The sequence below is a fragment of the Oncorhynchus mykiss genome, chromosome 16, assembly GCF_013265735.2.
Source record: "Oncorhynchus mykiss isolate Arlee chromosome 16, USDA_OmykA_1.1, whole genome shotgun sequence".
NCBI classification, from domain to species: domain Eukaryota; kingdom Metazoa; phylum Chordata; class Actinopteri; order Salmoniformes; family Salmonidae; genus Oncorhynchus; species Oncorhynchus mykiss.
The window spans coordinates 57679628-57701733 of NC_048580.1; the positions used below are offsets into that span (position 1 = coordinate 57679628).

The 22106-nt window shown below is 41.3% G+C and overlaps 1 protein-coding gene across 1 annotated transcript in view; it reads left to right on the forward strand.

Annotated features, from left to right (window-relative positions):
- LOC110492389 (cadherin-4) overlaps positions 1-22106 on the forward strand; it is a 542831-nt gene that overhangs the window by 433862 nt on the left and 86863 nt on the right. The window contains exons 6-7 of the mRNA XM_021566660.2: positions 134-289; positions 18195-18339. Coding sequence (XP_021422335.2) covers positions 134-289; positions 18195-18339 — 301 coding nt within the window. The remainder of the gene's footprint in view (positions 1-133; positions 290-18194; positions 18340-22106) is intronic.

Consider the following 22106-nt stretch of genomic DNA (forward strand, 5'->3'; position numbering starts at 1 on the left):
AGGCTTTGTTTTTTCTCCAATCTCCCATATTACTCAATGATTGAATGTGTTATGAAAGATGAAATCCATTTCAGAAACAGTAGTAGACCACAGAGTAAAAACGGACATTCTGTGTCTGTGTGTCTTGTTGCAGATCCGTTCGGACCAGGACCGGAACATCTCCATCCGATACAGCATCACAGGGGTGGGAGCGGACCAGCCACCCAATGAGGTGTTCAGTATCGACCCTGTCGCCGGCAAGATGTTCGTCACCAAGCCGCTGGACAGAGAGAGGAGATCATCTTACCATGTGCGTAACACACACACACACACACAACTACACATGCACAGCTCTGTAATGAGTTGGTGACAGGCTAGCCGGTTGTCCAGGTGGACTATTGATTGAGAGAGTGAAGGGTGAGGAGTGGTGGCTACAGCCACATGACATTTAACAAGTACAAACGCTCATACAGACCATGAAAATGACTCAACCACTGTGGATCACACACACACACGCACGCACGCATGCAGACACGCACGCACACACACACACACACATACACAGTGCAGTATTACCAGAGTAGCGTCCACCTCAGGTGCTGTAAAGTTAATAATATGCTTAGCAGACTTAATTTTCCCATGCAACCTACACACACACACATCATCAGTATGTGGCCCATGTGGGATTTTGCCCATAAGCTCCGTGCTAACACCAACTAATTATTATCATTAATATACCACTTTGATGTAGCTACTGTAGGAATAATGCTTGTTGCTTTCTCTCCACAATTGAATCTCTCGCATTCTCTCTCTCCCTGCTCCTCACATCTCTCCCTCTGTTTGACATGTCTTTGTTTATTTGTTGAACTCAGAGGCCCAGCTTTCCATTGAGAGGATGAGCTGGGCAGATGTATGCCCAGGAGGATGCAGGATCGATGGTGATTTGTTAAGGAAGGCCCAGGCTTGGTGACACGGGTTCTTGGATTAAAGCCCAGGCTGGATGTGTCTCTGTCAAATTTTGATAAAGAACCAAATGTAGCCACACAGTCATAACTTCTGACTCAGAAGCTATATAAGCTGTACTCTATGTAAGGAAGACTAAAATAACTTAAGCTATGAAACTACCATCCAGCTTTGTATTAAAGAAAAAATATTTGTGGTAAAAGTTATCTTTCATTATCTTACAACTTTAATATCCTTGAAGGGGGGAATACTTCCTCAAAGCGACATTGTTGTCAGCTTTGTCATCCGACATCAGGGTTGGGTGGGTCACTTCCTAAATGTAATCCATTACAGTTACTAGTTACCTGTCCAAAATTGTAATCAGTAATGTAACTTTTGGATTACGCAAACTCAGTAATGTAATCTGATTACATTCCGTTACTTTTAGATTACTTTCCCCTGAGGAGGCACTAGGAAGAAGACAACCGACGTCTATTGCAGGATAAATCCATGTTAAAGTTTACATAGCTGGCCATATATGGATGTTCAATTTTACTTTATTGGTTATGCAGGCTTCTTCTAACCCATCGCTTTCTATTAAATATAATAATATGATTAAATTATATAATAACATTAAAAACCAAAGAATTTCAGTCATTCCAAAAAATGTTATACCCCTTGATCTTCAAGAATAGGACTTGGAAATATTGAAGTATAGATTAGCCAAATTGTTTTACCTGAGCATGACCCCAAAACTAAGGATTTATTAGCCAGCCCTACTCTGTTGTTTATGATTTTGTTATCATGGAGGACTGATTGGGCTCATTGATTTGAGTTGAAAAAGAAACACTGAGCTCATGGAATGGCATGCTTTGAGCACTACTGAAAAGGGCTATTTACATTTGAAAAATGAATTGCATTTACTGCATTTGCTATAGACCTATTGTTTACCTTTTTGTTGGTGACACAATTATATATTGATAATATGCAGCTGTTTAAATTGCAAATCCACAGATGAAACAATGACAAAATGGTTGCCCTGCTTTTGTTTTGGTAAAAAGCATACCATCCATGATATAAAAAGTATTGTTTTAACCATGTTATGAGGCTATTTAGTGTTTGTTTATATTTACAATGTTTACAAACATCAGAATAAAACAAGATTATATTTTATATATACAGTGGGGCAAAAAAGTATTTAGTCAGCCACCAATTGTGCAAGTTCTCCCACTTAAAAAGATGAGAGAGGCCTGTAATTTTCATCATAGGTACACTTCAACTATGACAGACAAAATTAGAGAAAAAAATCCAGAAAATCACATTGTAGGATTTTTTATGAATTTATTTGCAAATTATGGTGGCAAATAAGTATTTGGTCAATAACAAAAGTTTATCTCAATACTTTGTTATATACCCTTTGTTGGCAATGACAGGTCAAACGTTTTCTGTAAGTCTTCACAAGATTTCACACACTGTTGCTGGTATTTTGGCCCATTCCTCCATGCAGATCTCCTCTAGAGCAGTGATGTTTTGGGGCTGTTGCTGGGCAACACAGACTTTCAACTCCCTCCAAAGATTTTCTATGGGGTTGAGATCTGGAGACTGGCTAGGCCACTCCAGGACCTTGAAATGCTTCTTACGAAGCCACTCCTTCATTGCCCGGGCGGTGTGTTTGGGATCATTGTCATGCTGAAAGACCCAGCCACGTTTCATCTTCAATGCTCTTGCTGATGGAAGGAGGTTTTCACTCAAACTCTCACGATACATGGACCCACTTGTTCTTTCCTTTACACGGATCAGTCGTCCTGGTCCCTTTGCAGAAAAACAGCCCCAAAGCATGATGTTTCCACCCCCATGCTTCACAGTAGGTATGGTGTTCATTGGATGCAACTCAGCATTCTTTGTCCTCCAAACACGACGAGTTTAGTTTTTACCAAAAAGTTCTATTTTGGTTTCATCTGAGCATATGACATTCTCCCAATCTTCTTCTGGATCATCCAAATGCTCTCTAGCAAACTTCAGATGGGCCTGGACATGTACTGGCTTAAGCAGGGGGACACGTCTCGCACTGCAGGATTTGAGTCCCTGGCGGCGTAGTTTGTTACTGATGGTAGGCTTTGTTACTTTGGTCCCAGCTCTCTGCAGGTCATTCACTAGGTCCCCCCGTGTGGTTCTGAGATTTTTGCTCACCGTTCTTGTGATCATTTTGACCCCACGGGGTAAGATCTTGCGTGGAGCCCCAGATCGAGGGAGATTTTCAGTGGTCTTGTATGTCTTCCATTTCCTAATAATTGCTCCCACAGTTAATTTCGTCAAACCAAGCTGCTTTCCTATTGCAGATTCAGTCTTCCCAGCCTGGTGCAGGTCTACAATTTTGTTTCTGGTGTCCTTTGACAGCTCTTTGGTCTTGGCCATAGTGGAGTTTGGAGTGTGACTGTTTGAGGTTGTGGACAGGTGTCTTTTATACTGATAACAAGTTCAAACAGGTGCCATTAATACACGTAACGAGTGGAGGACAGAGGAGCCTCTTAAAGAAGAAGTTACAGGTTTGTGAATGCCAGAAATCTTGCTTGTTTGTAGGTGACCAAATACCATAATTTTCAAATAAATTCATTAAAAATCCTACAATGTGATTTTCTGGATTTTTTTTCTCATTTTGACTGTCATAGTTGAAGTGTACCTATGATGAAAATTAGGAGAACTTCCACAATTGGTGGCTGACTAAATACTTTTTTGCCCCACTGTACATGTACACTACCATTCAAAAGTTTGGGGTCACTTAGAAATGTCCTTGTTTTCCATGAAAACATACTACATGAAATTAGTTGGAAAATGAATAGGAAATATAGTCAAGACATTGACAAGGTTATAAATAATGATTTTACCACCACCAATGCACCCCCAGACCATCAAATTGCCTCCACCATGCTTGACATATGACGTCAAGCACGCCTCCAGCATCTTTTCATTTTTTTCTGTGTCTCACAAATGTTCTTCTTTGTGATCCAAACACCTCTAACTTAGATTTGTCTGTCCATAACACTTTTTTCCAATCTTCCTCTGTCCAGTATTTGTGCTCTTTTGCCCATCTTAATCTTCTTTTTTAATTTGCCAGTCTGAGATTTGGCTTTTTCTTTGCGACTCTGACTAGAAGGCCAGCATCCCGGAGTTGCCTCTTCACTGTTGACGTTGAGATTGGTGGTTTGCGGGTACTATTTAATGAAGCTGCCAATTGAAGACTTGTGAGACGTCTGTTCCTCAAACTAGAAACTCTAATGCACTGTTATGACCCTGCCCTTTTTGGGTACAGCAAGCCCCATCCCCCTCTACCTGTTTCCTACACCCAGGTTGCTGTGGTCAGAGAGAGGTCGTAAATTCCTGGAGGAGATTATCTCCTCATGGCCACAGTATAGAGAGAGAGTAGAGTTTTCATAGAAGAGAACAAAGGAATTTCTTCCACCTCACAGAACTTGAGGTCTGAACAACATTTATGTTCTGGAGAAGGTATAAAATATAGGTGAAGAATCCAGCTACAAACTGGTCCTTTTGGTACAATTTTGTGAAACTCATCGGAGACAATACGGCCACATTACCATAACACTGTTTATATAATAGCCTCAGGTATGAGATGATTGTTGTATAAGATGAATGAGTGAGGAGGATACTGTTTGTAAAATTGTGTAATGCGATTTTGGACTGTTTAATGAAGGAAACTCCAATTCCCTTTTGAGTTTAACTAAATCAGAGGACCGCCCATGAGCATAGTTACGATCTGGCGTCATGAGAAAGCTTTTTTTGCTCTCCCGAATAAAACCCCCACTTTGAGAGTTGCTCAACAGACAATGTTGCTCTCAATTACGAGAGGACAAAGGTTGCAGACCAGCTTACCTCGATAACGAGAGGGCCAAGTTTTGAGACCAGACTGCTGAATCTTTTAACCATCCCACGTGGTTAAACTCTTAGACTATCGATGCCGACAGAATAAGAACAAATCTTTGATATTAATTACTAGTCTGCAGCTAGGAATCAGGTTTCATTGAACGTGAAGACCGACAACCGCCGAAACATCTATTCTATAACGACATGAATGAATGTCACTATCCATTGAACTATCCATTCTAACCACGACATAGAGAGAGAGAGAGAACGGACGCTTTCCAACAGAAACTAACTTTTCAACAGAGATCCCGACGACACACTGAGTGTAAATATATATTTTGATTGCAATTGTTCCCGAATGAGTGAGCGTTCATGTGCAAAGGATTAGCATTTCAATTGTTATAATTATCACTCTGTAGTGACTTCTTAGTCGACCCCCACTTCCCCTTTTGTCTAACAAGCCGCCATGCCGGTTTAGACCACTAGGGCACATTCCCCTATCATTTCTTGTAACCATATTTACTTTGTTTGTTTGTGTGTGCACTTCTGTGATTGTTTAGTTAGTTAATAAATACATTATTTAAGACAATTCATGTATGCATGACTCAGAGTGAAGACTGGGTTCGTGCAAATAACCAACAATTTACAATGTTTGGAATGAGACTACGTGAGGTGAAGAAGAATTCATTCATCAGAAGACTATTGATCAGATATGAAAATATCTGAAAAGTTATATTAGGAAAATTATAACTTTGTAATCTAAATATTTTCCTTGGTGCCCCGACTTCTTAGTTAATTATAGTTACATGATTAATCAGTTTAATCGCGTAATAATAATTACAGAGAGTAATTTGATAAAGATTAATCTTCAGTTTAATAATGCCAAAGACACAACAGTACTTGTCCTCTTGCTCAGTTGTGCACCGGGGCCTCATACTCCTCTTTCCATGTTGGTTAGAGCCAGTTTGCTATGTTCTATGAAGGGATTGGTACACAGCGTTTTACCAGATCTTCAGTTTCTTGGCAATTTATTGCAAGGAATAGCCTTCATTTCTCAGAACAAGAATACACTGACAAGTTTCAGAATAAAGGTCTTTGTTTCTGTCTGACCATAAGTCTACACTGTATTTCTGATAAATGTTATGTTATTTTAATGGACAAAAATGTTGCTTTTCTTTCAAAAACAAGGACATTTCTAAGTGACCCCAAACTTTTGAACGTTAGTGTATACTGTTGAAGTCTGAAGTTTACATACACTTAGGTTGGAGTCATTAAAACTCGTTTTTTCAACATCTCCACAAATTTCTTGTTAACAAACTATAGTTTTGGCAAGTCAGTTAGGATTTACCTTGTGCATGACACAAGTAATCTTTCCAACAATTGTTTACAGACAGATTATTTCACTTATAATTCACTTTATCACAATTCCAGTGGGTCAGAAGTTTACATACACTCAATTGAGTGTGCCTTTAAACAGCTTGGAAAATTCCAGAAAATGATGTAATGCTTTAGAAGCTTCTGATAGGCTAATTGACATAATTTGAGTCAATTGGAGGTGTACCTGTGGATGTATTTCAAGGCCTACCTTCAACCTCAGTGCCTCTTTGCTTGACGTCTTGGGAAAATCAAAAGAAATCAGCCAAGACCTCCAATTGTAAATTGTAGACCTCCACAAGTCTGGTTCATCCTTGGGAGCATTTTCCAAATGCCTGAAGGAACCACGTTCATCTGTACAAACAATAGTACGCAAGTATAAACACCATGGGACCACGCAGCCGTCATACCGCTCAGGAAGGAGACGTGTTCTATCTCCTAGAAATGAATGTACTTTGGTGCGAAAATTGCAAATCAATCCTAGAACAACAGCAAAGGACCTTGTGAAGATGCTGGAGGAAACGGGTACAAAAGTATCTATATCCACAGTAAAATGAGTCCCACATCGACGTAACCTGAAAGGCCGCCATACTTCCAAAGTTGTAGCAAAATGGCTTAAGGACAACAAAGTCAAGGTATTGGAGGGGCCATCACAAAGCCCTGACCTCAATCCTATAGAAAATATGTTGGCAGAACGTTTGTGCAAGCAAGTAGGCCTATAAACCTGACTCAGTTGCACCAGTTCTGTCAGGAGGAATGGGACAAAATTCAACCAACTTATTATAGGAAGCTTGTGGAAGGCTACCCGAAACGTTTGACCCAAGTTTATCAATTTAAAGACAATGCTACCGAATACTAATTGAGTGTATGTAAACTTCTGACCCAATGGGAATGTGATGAAAGAAATAAAAGCTGAAAAAATCATTCTTTCTACTATTATTCTGACATTTCACATTCTTTAAATAAAGTGGTGTTCCTAACTGACCTAAAACAGGGAATTGTTACTTGGATTAAATGTCAGGAATTGTGAAAAACAGAGTTTAAATGTATTTGGCTAAGGTGTATGTAAACTTCCGACTTCAACTGTAAATCCAAAAATGGATGTAGCAACGACAAATTGCTCCTGTCATGACTGGCCTTTGAGGATCAGGTTACAGTGGATCAGCTCTACAGAGATATTTCTCTCCCACAGAGGGGGAGAGGGTTGAAGGTGAGAGTTTTATGGCACCTAGTTTGGGTGTCTGGAATGTCTTTGTGCCTTGTGAAGAGTTTACAGCCCAAAACTAAAACATCAAATAAATGGACTTGGGGACAATATATTTCATAATCCGAATGGGTGGGAATAATGATGTTATTAAAAGTTAAATGAGGACATTTTAACGAAAACATTGTAACTTGAAGAGTTTTCATAATGTGTATATGATGTTTACATACTTTACGTTGTATAGAAAATATCCAAATTAAACAATATAATACTGTGTTTTTGTGATGATAAAACTGTGATTTTAGTTGTCTAAACAAGATCATAATACATTTCATAAAATATATTATGATCTCATTTAGACAACTAAAATCCCAGTCTTATCATCACAAAAACACAGTTTTATCGTCTTTAATTTGGATATTTTCTATACCTTGCCTCGTAACTAGTTACGCCCCAGGGAACACAGAGAGCATGTCATGAAGACGGAAACGCCCCCTTTTGAGCCGAGGTTATAAAGCATGTGAGTTAAGAATTAACATACTAGACTAGGTCTACGATTAGTCACGACCACGAAACGCAGCACAAGGTTGAAGAAGACAAAGGAGCCTCTTAGCAATCAATGCTATGGTTGAGTAGCTGTCCTAAATACTATATCTAAGAAGGCGAATTCAAGCAAGACCACTCGGTTATTCTCTTCAAGTCATTGTTTGTCTACACTGCTCTCGTTCCCACGCTGGGGTCATCTACACTGATGATTAGCCATCCTGAGAAGTCCACTATTACAGAACGAGTGCAAGGAAACAGACAACTAAGAGAAAGGACATTGTGACATCTTGTGGACATTCAGAGCTTTACACCTGAGGACGAAAAGACCAGGCCATCCAACGATATCCAATGGAGATATCCATCAGAGACACCCGAACGGAGACCTTCAACATGTAAATACATGCATTACACTTCTTACCCATAAGAGTGGCAGTTCGGGGCTAGGTAATAGGGCTAAACTAAGCATAGTTTACAAATTTATCCAAGTGTTGCTTTTCTCTCTTGCTCTCTCTCTTTCTTTAAATCTCCATCTTATGTAACACGTGTCACATTGTGTTGGTCCGCTAGGGACCTGTTGTCATTGTATTAAGTTCCAATCAATAACCTATACTGTGTGTATGTGTATCTTATGTTATCATTTAGCTTGTTAGTAAATAAATAAATCAACTCAATTTGTGTGGTACGGAATGATTAGTGAAACCCGGGTTTGTGCAGATTTAAAGGATTATGTGATGTTCAGAATAAGACTGATATGAGGAAATGATTGACTACTATGATATCGAGATTCTGGTATATTCTTGAGTTAATTCGGGAAACGGTAACTCATTAATAGGCTTAGAATTTGGCTAGCACAAACTATCTCACAATTTGAACTATAGCTGTTAATGTCTAAAAAATGTAATTGATGGTTAAAGTAATTGACCCATTGTCAAATGCACAGTTAAATTATGAATCTTTGCCATTGGGCCTGTCATCATACTCCATATCTTTATTGCAGAGTTGTGTCAATGAGGTGGTCGTTTTTAATTGGCTCACACTTATCACGAGGCTTGTGCAGGATGGAAATATGGTGCGTTGGGATGCTATTGGAAACTTTAAAATTTAACAAACTTTAACTTTAACAAAAACTGCCTGATATTTCATGCTTGTTTAGGTGGGATGGAGTTTTGGCCTTCCATGGTGACATCACTATGAGGCAAATGAGCTAGTTGACCAATATGACAGAGTTCCAAATAGGGATGTGTACCGAAACCCGGTATTAAACGGGCTCTGGGGCTAAATAATGAAAGACCGTAGTATCGATATGCTCTGACGTTATCGGTTCTGCTTTCGGTACTGGAGAAATTAAGAAAATTCATGTCCTATTTATTATTGATACATAAATGTTATCTTGCACATTTTATCATGGCCCTTTCTGGGTATAGATCATGGCATCTCTCTCTCTCTCTCTCTCTCTCTCTCTCTCCCTCTCTCTCTCTCTCTCTCTCTCTCTCTCTCTCTCTCTCTCTCTTTCATGTTTGTGACCTCATGAAAGACAATACATTACCATAACTCTGTTTACATAGGTGCTTCCTTTATGAGGTTTGCGTCTAGATATTGTATAAAATGAATTAGTAAAGATGAAACTATTTGTGAAATGACGTAACAGCAACTCGCCCAAACCTACCCCAATCCAGATAGCTGATGTTCTGAAAGAGCTGCAAAATCTGGAACCCTACAAATCAGCCGGGCTAGACAATCTGGACCCTCTCTTTCTAAAATTATCTGCCGAAATGTTGTCTTTCCCGCCCTTCTCAGTCCGCACCCACTTCCCTTTGTCCACCAAGCCGTCATATCGGCTTAGCCCACTATGGAACCTCCCCTATCCTTTCCTTGTAACCATATCCACTGTTTGTTTGTTTATGCATTTCTGTGATTATTTAGTTAGTTAGTAAATAAATGATTAAGATAATTGGTGTATGGATGATTCATAGTAAAGGCTGGGTTCGTGCAGATAACCAACAATTTATGACGTTTGGAATGAGACTAACATGAGGTGAAGAATAATTCATTAATTAGAAGACTTAATTGATCTGATATTAAAATATCTAAAGAGTTATATTCGGAAAATTATAACTTTGTAATCTGAAGATTTTCCTTGGTGCCCCGACTTCCTAGTTAATTACATTTACATGATTAGTTTAATCACGTAATAATAATTACAGAGAATTGATTTGATAAAATAACAGTCTTCACTTTAATGATACCAAAGACACGACAGTTGCAATAAGATGAAGACATTTGTCTATGAGTCATTTTCAATATTCCCAATCCAGAAGAGATCTCTCTCGCGTGGAGCCTGTCTCTCACACGCTACAGCTCACACACACACTCCAGAAAGACCCTGCTCTTAATTCGTGACGATGGCGGGGGGAGCTAAACGTTCAAAAGTGTGGTTACACTTCACCAGAGTCAATGCTGACAATGCTCGTTGCCACATGTGCAACAAGACTTTTGCTTGTAAGGGCGGAATCACGAGGAATCTGTCCAAACATCTATCGAAATTGCATCATGTACAGGCAGAGAAATGTAGAGTTTTTGACTGCCTAGCTCATCTCTCATTACCCGATCTATGTTAGGTATGTATGCTAGCAACCTAGAGCCCACACATGGTGTTAGCTAAATTATGCGAACATGCGTTCATGATCAAAGTAACCATAAGCCAGCTGATTGTTTAGCTATGAGTGCGTTCATAAATTCAATCACCCATTTAAAGATTTTGCAACTTTTTTGTTAAAGTTGCAGCTAAAATGAACCAACCCACTCCTCTCTCTAATACCACTGGTCCATGCCAAAGATAAGCCCAAAGCCCCTTCACTCTGGCAGCTAGTGGGAGGATGACTGAGGAGAGTGTTAATGAGTGCCACCTAGCCGTGACCAAGTTCATAGTGAAAGGCCTACACTCCTTTGCAACAGTGGAGTCCAAGGGTTTTAGGTAACAGTCTGTCAGTATCAAATCAAATCAAAGTTTATTTGTCATGTGCACCAAATTCAAAAGGTGTAGTAGACCTTACAATGAAATGCTTACTTACAGGCTCTAACCAACAGTGCAATTTTTAAGTTTAAAAAAGGTATTTGCTGAACAATAGATAAGTAAAGAAATAAAAAACAACAGTAAAAAAGACAGTGAAAATAACAGTAGCGAGGCTATAACAGTATAAAGACTATATACAGGCACTGGTTAGTCGGGCTGATTGAAGTAGTATGTACATGTAGGTATGGTTAAAGTGACTATGCATATATGATAAACAGAGAGTAGCAGCAGCGTAAAAGAGGGGTTTGGGGGGGCACACAATGCAAATAGTCCGGGTAGCCATTTGATTACCTGTTCAGAAGTCTTATGGCCTGGGGGTAAAAACTGTTGAGAAGCCTTTTGGTCCTAGATTTGGCACTCTGGTACCGCTTGCCATGCGGTAGTAGAGAGAACAGTCTATGACTGGGGTGGCTGGGCTCTTTGACAATTTTTAGGGCCTTCCTCTGACCTCGCATGGTATAGAGGTCCTGGATGGCAGGCAGGTTAGTTCGTACTGGGCTACCCTCTGTAGTTCCTTGCAGTCGGAGGCCGAGCAGTTTCCGTACCAGGCAGTGATGCAGCTGTAGAACCTTTTGAGGATCTGAGGACCCATGACAAATCTTTTCAGTCTCTTGAGGGGGAATAGGTTTTGTCGTGCCCTCTTCACCACTGTCTTGGTGTGTTTGGACCATTCTAGTTTGTTGGTGATGTGGACACCAAGGAACTTGAAGCTCTCAACCTGCTCCACAACAGCCCCGTCGATGTCCACAATCATCCACAATCATCTCCTTAGTCTTGGTTACGTTGAGGGACAGGTTGTTATTCTGGCACCACCCAGCCAGGTCTCTGACCTACTCTCTATTGGCTCTCTCTTTCATTGTCGGTGATCAGTCCTACCAGTATATATTGAGTTGTATTACATTTTAGGATATAGTAGTATAAAAGGGTTGTATGTTAGTCCCATCACTCCATAATACAAAACATAACAACACAATAATTCAATAATGATAATTCAACACAGGAAAACAATCTTTGTTTTACTGTAGGGAGATGAGCAAGGCACTCAATGTGATCATTGAGCTGAAGGACGTGCCAAAGTTGGCCATCATCATCAGGCGAGTGGACCAGCCTCTGTCAGGACCACTATCTCACTGTTACAGTGCACTACACAAGCCAGGGCAGTGTAAAACAGAATGTCCTCCACACCAGGGCAGTGTACAAATCGCAAACTGGCGAAGTAGTGGTAGAGGAGATCTCAGACATTCTGGAAGAGTTTGAGTTAGAGCCGAGCAAGATTTTAGCTGTGACTGTTGATAATGCTGGAAATATGGATGTTTCCATCAAGAGTCTACACATGCTAAAAATAGGATGCTTTGCGTATTCATTGAATCTGGCAGCACAGAAAATCTACAAAATGACTTCCGTTGATAAATGGGCAGCCCGAATCAGAGCTGGTCGTGTGGTTCAAGAGATCCTCCATGTCCAAAACAGTCTTGAAGGAAAACCAGAAGCTCCTTGGTAAGAATACAGTTTAATCTATTAAAGTATTATTTAGAAATTCATTTCATTCATTCATTTAACAATTTCATTAAATGTTCAAGTGTGCGGTAATTAAATGTATGTTGTTTTTTGTTGTTGTTTCGGGCCTTCTGCAACACTCACTCACTCATCTATCTAATGATAGAGAGATTCATGGAGCGGTATCCAGCAATCCAAGCAGCAGCCTTGGACCCAAGACTGCGAAAAGCAATGACCAAGGACAACCTGGACCATCTGAAGGACGAGGACTTCCATAAGACTGAGGAGTTTGTCCAGTTCATGAGAATCCTCTATACATCCACATTGTGTGTATCATATGAAAAGAATGCCACCTGTGGACAGATCATACCCATCCTCCACAAACTGGAAGAGAACTTCACTGTGAAGCATGAAGATACAACGCTTGTGGCAACCATCAAAGAGAAGGTGTGGGGGAACCTCTCCAAGCGCTATCAGGATGAGGACATTCAAGCCTTCCTGCATGAGGCCACAGCAATGGACCCCACATTTAAAGTGAGGCCGGTGAGTGACACCATCTGGAACAGGCTGAGGAAGGCAACTGTTGAGGCCAATGTGACAGGAGCAACACCAGGGCTGTCAGAGGAGCCGGAGCAGACAGACACAGAGCACCAGCAACAGGAGGAGTCTGAGGGAGAAGGAGAGGAAATGGAGGAGACAGTCCCTCCATTAAACAAAACAAGGAGTGCCTTGGAGGAGCTGTTCTCAGAGGACGACAGGGAGTTGAGGTTGACGATCCAACAGGACACCTTGTCCCTCACCCTCAGCGAGCGTGTTCACCTAGAGGTTGAGCTCTACAAAGGCCTGCCTCCCATCCCCATGGCTGAAGATCCTGTAATGTGGTGGTGGGAGAAGAGAGCTACTCTGCCCCTCCTCACAACAAGCTACCTTTCTGCTCAAGCCTCCTCCACCTCTAGCGAGAGGGTATTTTTGACTGCAGGGAACACAATAAGCCAGGAGAGGTCCCGACTTCTGCCAGAGAAGGCAAATATGTTGATCTTTCTCCAGAAGAACTGCTAAGAACAGTTAGTCCTTTTACAGCCTACCTGCATGCCCCACCCATGTTGCTCTATACCACTGTCTTTTCTTTTTCAGGAAAATATTTCATTTGTTTTACATTTCCATCATCACAACATCTGAGTGTATAATAGTGATTTGTTTATTTATTGTTTATTTTACAATTTAAAAAAATAATGCAATGTTAATTCTGTTCTTAATTCATTAATACCGTTAAAGTCCCGGATGGATAAGCAGTATTGGTAAGAGTAGTAATACCGTTAAAGTACCGGATGGATAAGCAGTATTGGTAAGAGTAGTAATACCGTTAAAGTACCGGATGGATAAGCAGTATTGGTAAGAGTAGTAATACCGTTAAAGTCCCGGATGGATAAGCAGTATTGGTAAGAGTAGTAATACCGTTAAAGTCCCGGATGGATAAGCAGTATTGGTAAGAGTAGTAACACCGTTCAAGTCCCGGATGGATAAGCAGTATTGGTAAGAGTAGTAATACCGTTAAAACCTTAACGCTACCCATCCCTAGTTCTAAACCTATCCACCAATAACAGCATATTTTCACTTTTCCTCCCAGACAGCAACATTCTTGATTGAGAAATTGCCTTTGAAGCTATTTTGGTTTCTTTTTGACCATTTTAGTTGAAAACTATCACAGTAAGTTACTTAACTGTTACCCAGAAATGATTTGATATTGAGATTAAAAAAAACAGCTGCAGTGGACCTTTAAACAGGGCTTGAAATCTCTGACTAGCGGTGTTATTGAATGAGGGTGTCGGCGCCGCGCAGCGCTAGGAGAGAGATAACGCTTTGTGGGCTCCCAGACTGCGGTTTAGCAGGGAGTGATGGCAGGGTGCGGATATTGGGTGCAGGGCCAGATCAGACAATGCAGAGGAAAAAGAAAAGTCAAATTAACCTTTGGGAGACCCGGTGATGCAATTTTTGTGAGGTGCAGAGAGGAGAAGGGAGGTAAATGTAGAGAGATTGGAGAGGATGTTCACCTGCCTTAGAGAAAGGAAGTGGATGGTGCGTCCTCCTGATTCTTTTTCCTGTCACAAGGCCACAACCCTCCTGGCAAGAGGGTAAGAAGGTTTTTAATAGATAGTTGTCATGGCGATACCCCGGCTGACACCCTCTCACTGTCCGATCAGAAGCACATAATAGAGAGGTTCTGCTGATACAGATTGTAACCATACATTCCTCCCCTTCTCCCTTCTCCTCTCTTCACTTTTCTTTCCTTCCTCTTGTTTTTAACTTCTTCCCTTGCCTCCACTCCTCCATTTATCTCTTTCCCTCCTCCCTTCGTTTCTCCTCTCCTCACCTGTTCTCTCTTTTGAAGCTTATACCCTGAGAATCAGATAGGTTGGTGGAAGGTCTTACTACATCCACTCATGTGTCCTGTTGATAGTCATCTCAGACATTCTAACAGGCGACATATTTGCCTGTTGCAGTGGAATGTTGATGCCATCCTGATTCCTAGTGGTCCATCTCAAACGCTGAATTGTTCCTAAACCTTTGTCGTTTCACGCAGTCTACAGGGACAAAGTTGAATAAATCTTTGTCGATGATATAAAGCATGCTAGTAAGGTCAAATAGTGAAATATAACACATTGATTTTAAAGAGAGATCAGTGTGACTCCCTGGGTGCAGTAAAAACAGAGCACAGATGTTTATTGAATCTTAACATATCCTCTATGGCTAACCAAGGTATATTACCAGCATTTGTCTCCTGCAGTGTTCTTTATCAAAAAAAATATATTTCAGATTTCTGGGGAGGGAAAGGATATCTAGACAGGCTTTCCTGTCTGTATAGATTTTGATATTAATTATATGCCCGAACTATGTGTGAAATCTTACCGCTGCTGTTGCTCTAGGATAGGATACAGTCGAGCAGCCGTTCACATTGACTCACTGTGTTTGTGATGTGGGCTATAAGATTAAGAGATTTTGGGATTCCCTTTCAAATAAACCAACCACAGAATGTTGGACTGAGATCCAAGAAGACTAGGAGAAGAAGTAAACAAAATAGATCATATTTTGAAGGGGAGCCAGCTCTTTAAAATGAGGGAATTTAGTTGTTTGTTACTTTCAAGAAACTAGTCCTGAGAATTAGGTGTTGGAGATGCTGGGACAATGTTGTAGTGTGCATTTTAACACCAATAAACCCATATTTTTCTGAAAATGTAGCTAGCAAGACTCCCTTACATGGATGAAATCTTCTATCTCTCTGTCACGGATGCCATGGTTACACTTAGTTTGAAGATGTCGTCCAGACAGGTGTTTTACAGATTTCTGTGTTCTCTTTTCGAGTCCCTCCACATTTGCAATCAAATGCCGGAATTTTCCCCACCTTAGGTATCACACTCTGCTTCCTCCAGAAAGTGGAGAGCCTTAGCAACACTTGTGGAGTTCTTTGTGATATCTTTCAAAAAAGACACTTCAGAAAGGATTACCTACACATACTAAGCAGCTCATGTTATAGACAGAAGCGTGCTACAGTGCCTTGCGAAAGTATTCGGCCCCCTTGAACTTTGCGACCTTTTGCCACATGTCAGGCTTCAAACATAAAGATATAAAACTGTATTTTTTTGTGAAGAATCAACAACAAGTGGGACACAATCATGAAGTGGAACGACATTTATTGGATATTTCAAACTTTTTTAACAAATCAAAAACTGAAAAATTGGGCGTGCAAAATTATTCAGCCCCCTTAAGTTAATACTTTGTAGCGCCACCTTTTGCTGCGATTACAGCTGTAAGTCGCTTGGGGTATGTCTCTATCAGTTTTGCACATCGAGAGACTGACATTTTTTCCCATTCCTCCTTGCAAAACAGCTCGAGCTCAGTGAGGTTGGATGGAGAGCATTTGTGAACAGCAGTTTTCAGTTCTTTCCACAGATTCTCGATTGGATTCAGGTCTGGACTTTGACTTGGCCATTCTAACACCTGGATATGTTTATTTTTGAACCATTCCATTGTAGATTTTGCTTTATGTTTTGGATCATTGTCTTGTTGGAAGACAAATCTCCGTCCCAGTCTCAGGTCTTTTGCAGACTCCATCAGGTTTTCTTCCAGAATGGTCCTGTATTTGGTTCCATCCATCTTCCCATCAATTTTAACCATCTTCCCTGTCCCTGCTGAAGAAAAGCAGGCCCAAATCATGATGCTGCCACCACCATGTTTGACAGTGGGGATGGTGTGTTCATGGTGATGAGCTGTGTTGCTTTTACGCCAAACATAACGTTTTGCATTGTTGCCAAAAAGTTAAATTTTGGTTTCATCTGACCAGAGCACCTTCTTCCACATGTTTGGTGTGTCTCCCAGGTGGCTTGTGGCAAACTTTAAACAACACTTTTTATGGATATCTTTAAGAAATGGCTTTCTTCTTGCCACTCTTCCATAAAGGCCAGATTTGTGCAATATACGACTGATTGTTGTCCTATGGACAGAGTCTCCCACCTCAGCTGTAGATCTCTGCAGTTCATCCAGAGTGATAATGGGCCTCTTGGCTGCATCTCTGATCAGTCTTCTCCTTGTATGAGCTGAAAGTTTAGAGGGACGGCCAGGTCTTGGTAGATTTGCAGTGGTCTGATACTCCTTCCATTTCAATATTATCGCTTGCACAGTGCTCCTTGGGATGTTTAAAGCTTGGGAAATCTTTTTGTATCCAAATCCGGCTTTAAACTTCTTCACAACAGTATCTCGGACCTGCCTGGTGTGTTCCTTGTTCTTCATGATGCTCTCTGCGCTTTTAACGGACCTCTGAGACTATCACAGTGCAGGTGCATTTATACGGAGACTGGATTACACACAGGTGGATTGTATTTATCATCATTAGTCATTTAGGTCAACATTGGATCATTCAGAGATCCTCACTGAACTTCTGGAGAGAGTTTGCTGCACTGAAAGTAAAGGGGCTGAATAATTTTGCACGCCCAATTTTTCAGTTTTTGATTTGTTAAAAAAGTTTGAAATATCCAATAAATGTCGTTCCACTTCATGATTGTGTCCCACTTGTTGTTGATTCTTCACAAAAAAATACAGTTTTATATCTTTATGTTTGAAGCCTGAAATGTGGCAAAAGGTCGCAAAGTTCAAGGGGGCCGAATACTTTCGCAAGGCACTGTACATGGCAGACCAATCCGAACTATTATCTCAGCCAGTCAAGGCTAGCAGAAAGGTTCCTCACTTTTTCTGTGGCTAAACCAACTGGGCTCGTAATTTAACAATTTCATTGGTATTTACAGATGGCAGACAAGTTTGTTTTTAAGGCAATTTAAAGTTCACATGTTTCAGAAGGCATTTCTGCCCAATAAACGCATTTTGATAAACATTTAAAAAATTACGTTCAAGTGCTGCTCCTGTGAAGTAGTGACGCACGACATACGCCTAGTTTCCTGAAACGAGTCACATATATTATTGGTGCTTGGTACCCATTTGGCTGTGCAGTTATGAAATGCAACGTTGTTTATTTCTCTCGTCCTGTTGTTTTTCCTCAAATATGCCCCAATGCAGTGCTTAGCATTGGTTACCACACTGCATATCAACCATATCATGTTACTGATGTTGAGATTGTTAATGGCAGCATAATTGACCCTCTATCTTTATCTCTCTCTCTCTCTCTCACACATTCTCTTTTACCCTCTCCAGCTTCGTGCGCATGCAGTGAACATGAATGGTGAGCGAGTGGAGAGCCCCATAGACCTGTACATCTATGTCATAGACATGAACGACAACCGGCCTGAGTTCAAGAACCAGGTCTACAATGGCTCTGTCGACGAGGGCTCCAAGCCAGGTAAACACAGGGATGGATGGAACATTGTCTCTTTCTCACTGACATGGACAGAAGAATGTTCCTACATAAATCACACTGTAGAGAATAGTGAGTTTTACAGCAGTCTTTGCACACTACTTTGCTGTTCTGCGTGAGAAAAATGGAGCCCCTAGAGAATAGAGGTTGACAGATTAATCGGAATGGCCGATTAATTAGGGACAATTTCTAAAGACTGTTATCATCTAGTGGAAGGCATAGGAACTGCAATTTGAGTCCTAAGTCAATGGATACTGTAATGGCATTGAATAGAAAACTACAACAACATCAAAAAATCCTACTTCCTGAATGGATTATTCTCTGGTTTTCGCCTTCCAAATCAGTTATGTTATACTCACAGACATTATTTTAACAGGTTTGGAAACTTTAGAGTGTTTTCTATCCAAATCTACTAATTATATGCATATCCTACAACCTAAAACATATTACCTGGGAATATTGAAGACTTATGTTAAAAGGAACCACCAGCTTTCATATGTTCTCATGTTCTGAGCAAGGAACTTAAACGTTAGCTTTCTTACATGGCACATATTGCACTTTTAATTTCCTCTCCAACACGTGGTTTTTGCATTATTTAAATCAAATTGAACATGTTTCATTATCTATTTGAGGCTAAATTGATTTTATTGATGTATTATATTAAGTAAAAATAAGTGTTCATTCAGTATTGTTGTAATTGTCATTATTACAAATAAATAAATAAAAATCGTCCGATTAATCAGTATCGGCTTTTTTTGGTCCTCCAATAATCGGTATCGGAAAAATCCTACTCGGTCGACCTCTAGTAGAGAATACCATTTGGAGCATTTGTGGTTTTTTTTTTTATAGATTGGTTCAGTTTCACATTTCACTTGATTTAGCCCAGAGGCATTTGCTCAGATGGAGAGCTTCAGTCCTGCAGTGTGCTCATTTAGCTAGCTCTACTGTTGGCTGCATGGCCATAAAGCTGTGGATGGTGTGGCTGGAGATGATACGGCGATTAAATTTACCACGCTTTAGCTGCAGCTCCACTGACTCATTTGATTTATTCCCTCACAGTGGAGAGAAAGGCTGATGAGCCAGGTCGTATTGCACTAGAGGTGATCTGAAATCTGAAGAGGTGTCCAGGTGCTACGTGCACTTTCATTTTCTCACTAACTCTCTCTTTCGTTCTCCTTTTTCAACCTGAAGCGATTTTAATGCAAACTCCGCCACCCCAACACAGACACACACACACACGCACAAGCACACACACATACATACACGCACACATCACCAATCCTTGGCAGTAGCATGTGTGACATTCAGCCGAACAATAATCATAAAAAAATAGTTTTGGTATTAAGAGCTCCAGTGGTTTCAATGGGAAGCCAATTACAGAGTTGAATTAGTTTTCAAATTAAAGACTCATTTAGGCCCCTAATCCTGTCAGGCACAGAGTAGACGCCCGTACAAAGGGTCCACATTAAGCCCCCTAAGAACACCCCGTAATGAAATTACCCAGGCAATGGGTGACACAGTGTGATTCTCCAGAGATAGAGAGAGATAGAGGGAGAGAGAGAGAGATGGGTGAAAGATTGATAGTCTCCCTAGAGACCAAATGCAAAGAACCAAATGCAAAGCCGCTCTCTGTCTGTCCTTTATCCCTCACTCTGTTCCTCTGCTCTTTCTTCCTTTCCTTTCTCTCTGAGTCCTTTGGAATCCAATTTCTCTCTTCTCGGCCCCATTGACAAATGTTCCTTTGAAATGTAATGGAGTTTGAAATGGTGGCTCGGCTGGAATTATCTCTGGACGGAGCTTGTCACTGGGATGGTATCACTATTTCTGATAATAACAATTGGATGGAAATTACTGGTGGAGAGGAGGCAGATGGAGAGAGAGATGGAAAGAGACATCTGGAGAGAGAGAGACAGAGAGGGGGGGAGGAGAGAGAGAGAGAGAGAGGGGGGGAGGAGAGAGAGGGAGAGAGGGGGAGGAGAGAGAGAGAGAGAGAGAGAAAGGGGGAGTTAGAGAGAGAGAGGGAGAGAGAGAGAGAGAGAGAGTGAAGGAGAGAGACAGAGAGGGGGAGGGACGGAGAAATTAGGAAGGCGCAGATACTGGGACAGAGAGGGAGAGAGAGAGAGAGAGAGAGAGAGAGAGGAGTATAAACAGGGACAGAGAGAGAGGAGTATAAACAGGGACAGAGAGAGAGAGAGAGAGGAGTATAAACAGGGACAGAGCGAGAGGAGTATAAACAGGGACATAGAGAGAGAGGAGTATAAACAGGGACAGAGAGAGAGAGAGGAGTGTAAACATGGACAGAGAGAGAGAGAGAGAGAGCGAGAGAGAGTGAGGAGTGTAAACAGGGACAGAGAGAGAGGAGTATAAACAGGGACAGAGAGAGAGAGGGGAGTATAAACAGGGACAGAGAGAGAGAGGAGTGTAAACAGGGACAGAGAGAGAGAGAGGAGTATAAACAGGGACAGAGAGAGAGAGAGGAGTATAAACAGGGACAGAGAGAGAGGAGTATAAACAGGGACAGAGAGAGAGGAGTATAAACAGGGACAGAGAGAGAGAGAGGAGTGTAAACAGGGACAGAGAGAGAGAGAGAGAGAGAGAGAGAGAGAGAGAGGAGTGTAAACAGGGACAGAGAGAGAGAGAGAGGAGTATAAACAGGGACAGAGAGAGAGAGGAGTGTAAACAGGGACAGAGAGAGAAGAGGAGTATAAACAGGGACAGAGAGAGAGAGGAGTATAAACAGGGATAGAGAGAGAGAGAAGAGTATAAACAGGGACACAGAGAGAGAGAGAGAGAGAGAGAGGAGTGTAAACAGGGACAGAGAGAGAGAGGAGTGTAAACAGGGACAGAGAGAGAGAGAGAGAGAGAGAGAGAGTGAGAGAGAGAGGGGAGTGTAAACAGGGACAGAGAGAGAGAGAGAGGAGTATAGACAGGGACAGAAAGAGAGAGGAGTATAAACAGGGATAGAGAGAGAGAGAGGAGTATAAACAGGGACAGAGAGAGAGAGAGGAGTATAAACAGGAACAGAGAGAAAGAGAGAGGAGTATAAACAGGGACAGAGAGAGAGAGAGAGAGAGGAGTATAAACAGGGACAGAGAGAGAGAGAGAGGAGAATAAACAGGGACAGAGAGAGAGAGAGAGAGGAGTATAAACAGGGACAGAGAGAGAGAGAGGAGTATAAACAGGGACAGATAGAGGAGTATAAACAGGGACAGAGAGAGAGAGAGAGGAGTATAAACAGGGACAGAGAGAGAGGAGTGTAAACATGAACAGAGAGAGAGAGAGAGAGAGAGAGAGGGAGAGGAGTGTAAACAGGGACAGAGAGAGAGAGAGAGGAGTGTAAACAGGGACAGAGAGAGAGAGAGGAGTATAAACAGGGACAGAAAGAGAGAGGAGTGTAAACAGGGACAGAGAGAGGGAGAGGAGTATAAACAGGGACAGAGAGAGAGAGGAGTATAAACAGGGACAGAGAGAGAGGAGTATAAACAGGGACATAGAGAGAGAGGAGTATAAACAGGGACAGAGAGAGAGAGAGGAGTGTAAAAAGCGACAGAGAGAGAGAGAGAGGAGTATAAACAGGGACAGAGAGAGAGAGAATAATAAACAGGGACAGAGAGAGAGAGAGGAGTATAAACAGGGACAGAGAGAGAGAGAGGAGTATAAACAGGGACAGAGAGAGAGAGAGGAGTGTAAACAGGGACAGAGAGAGAGAGAGAGAGAGAGAGAGAGAGAGAGGTGTAAATAGGGACAGAGAG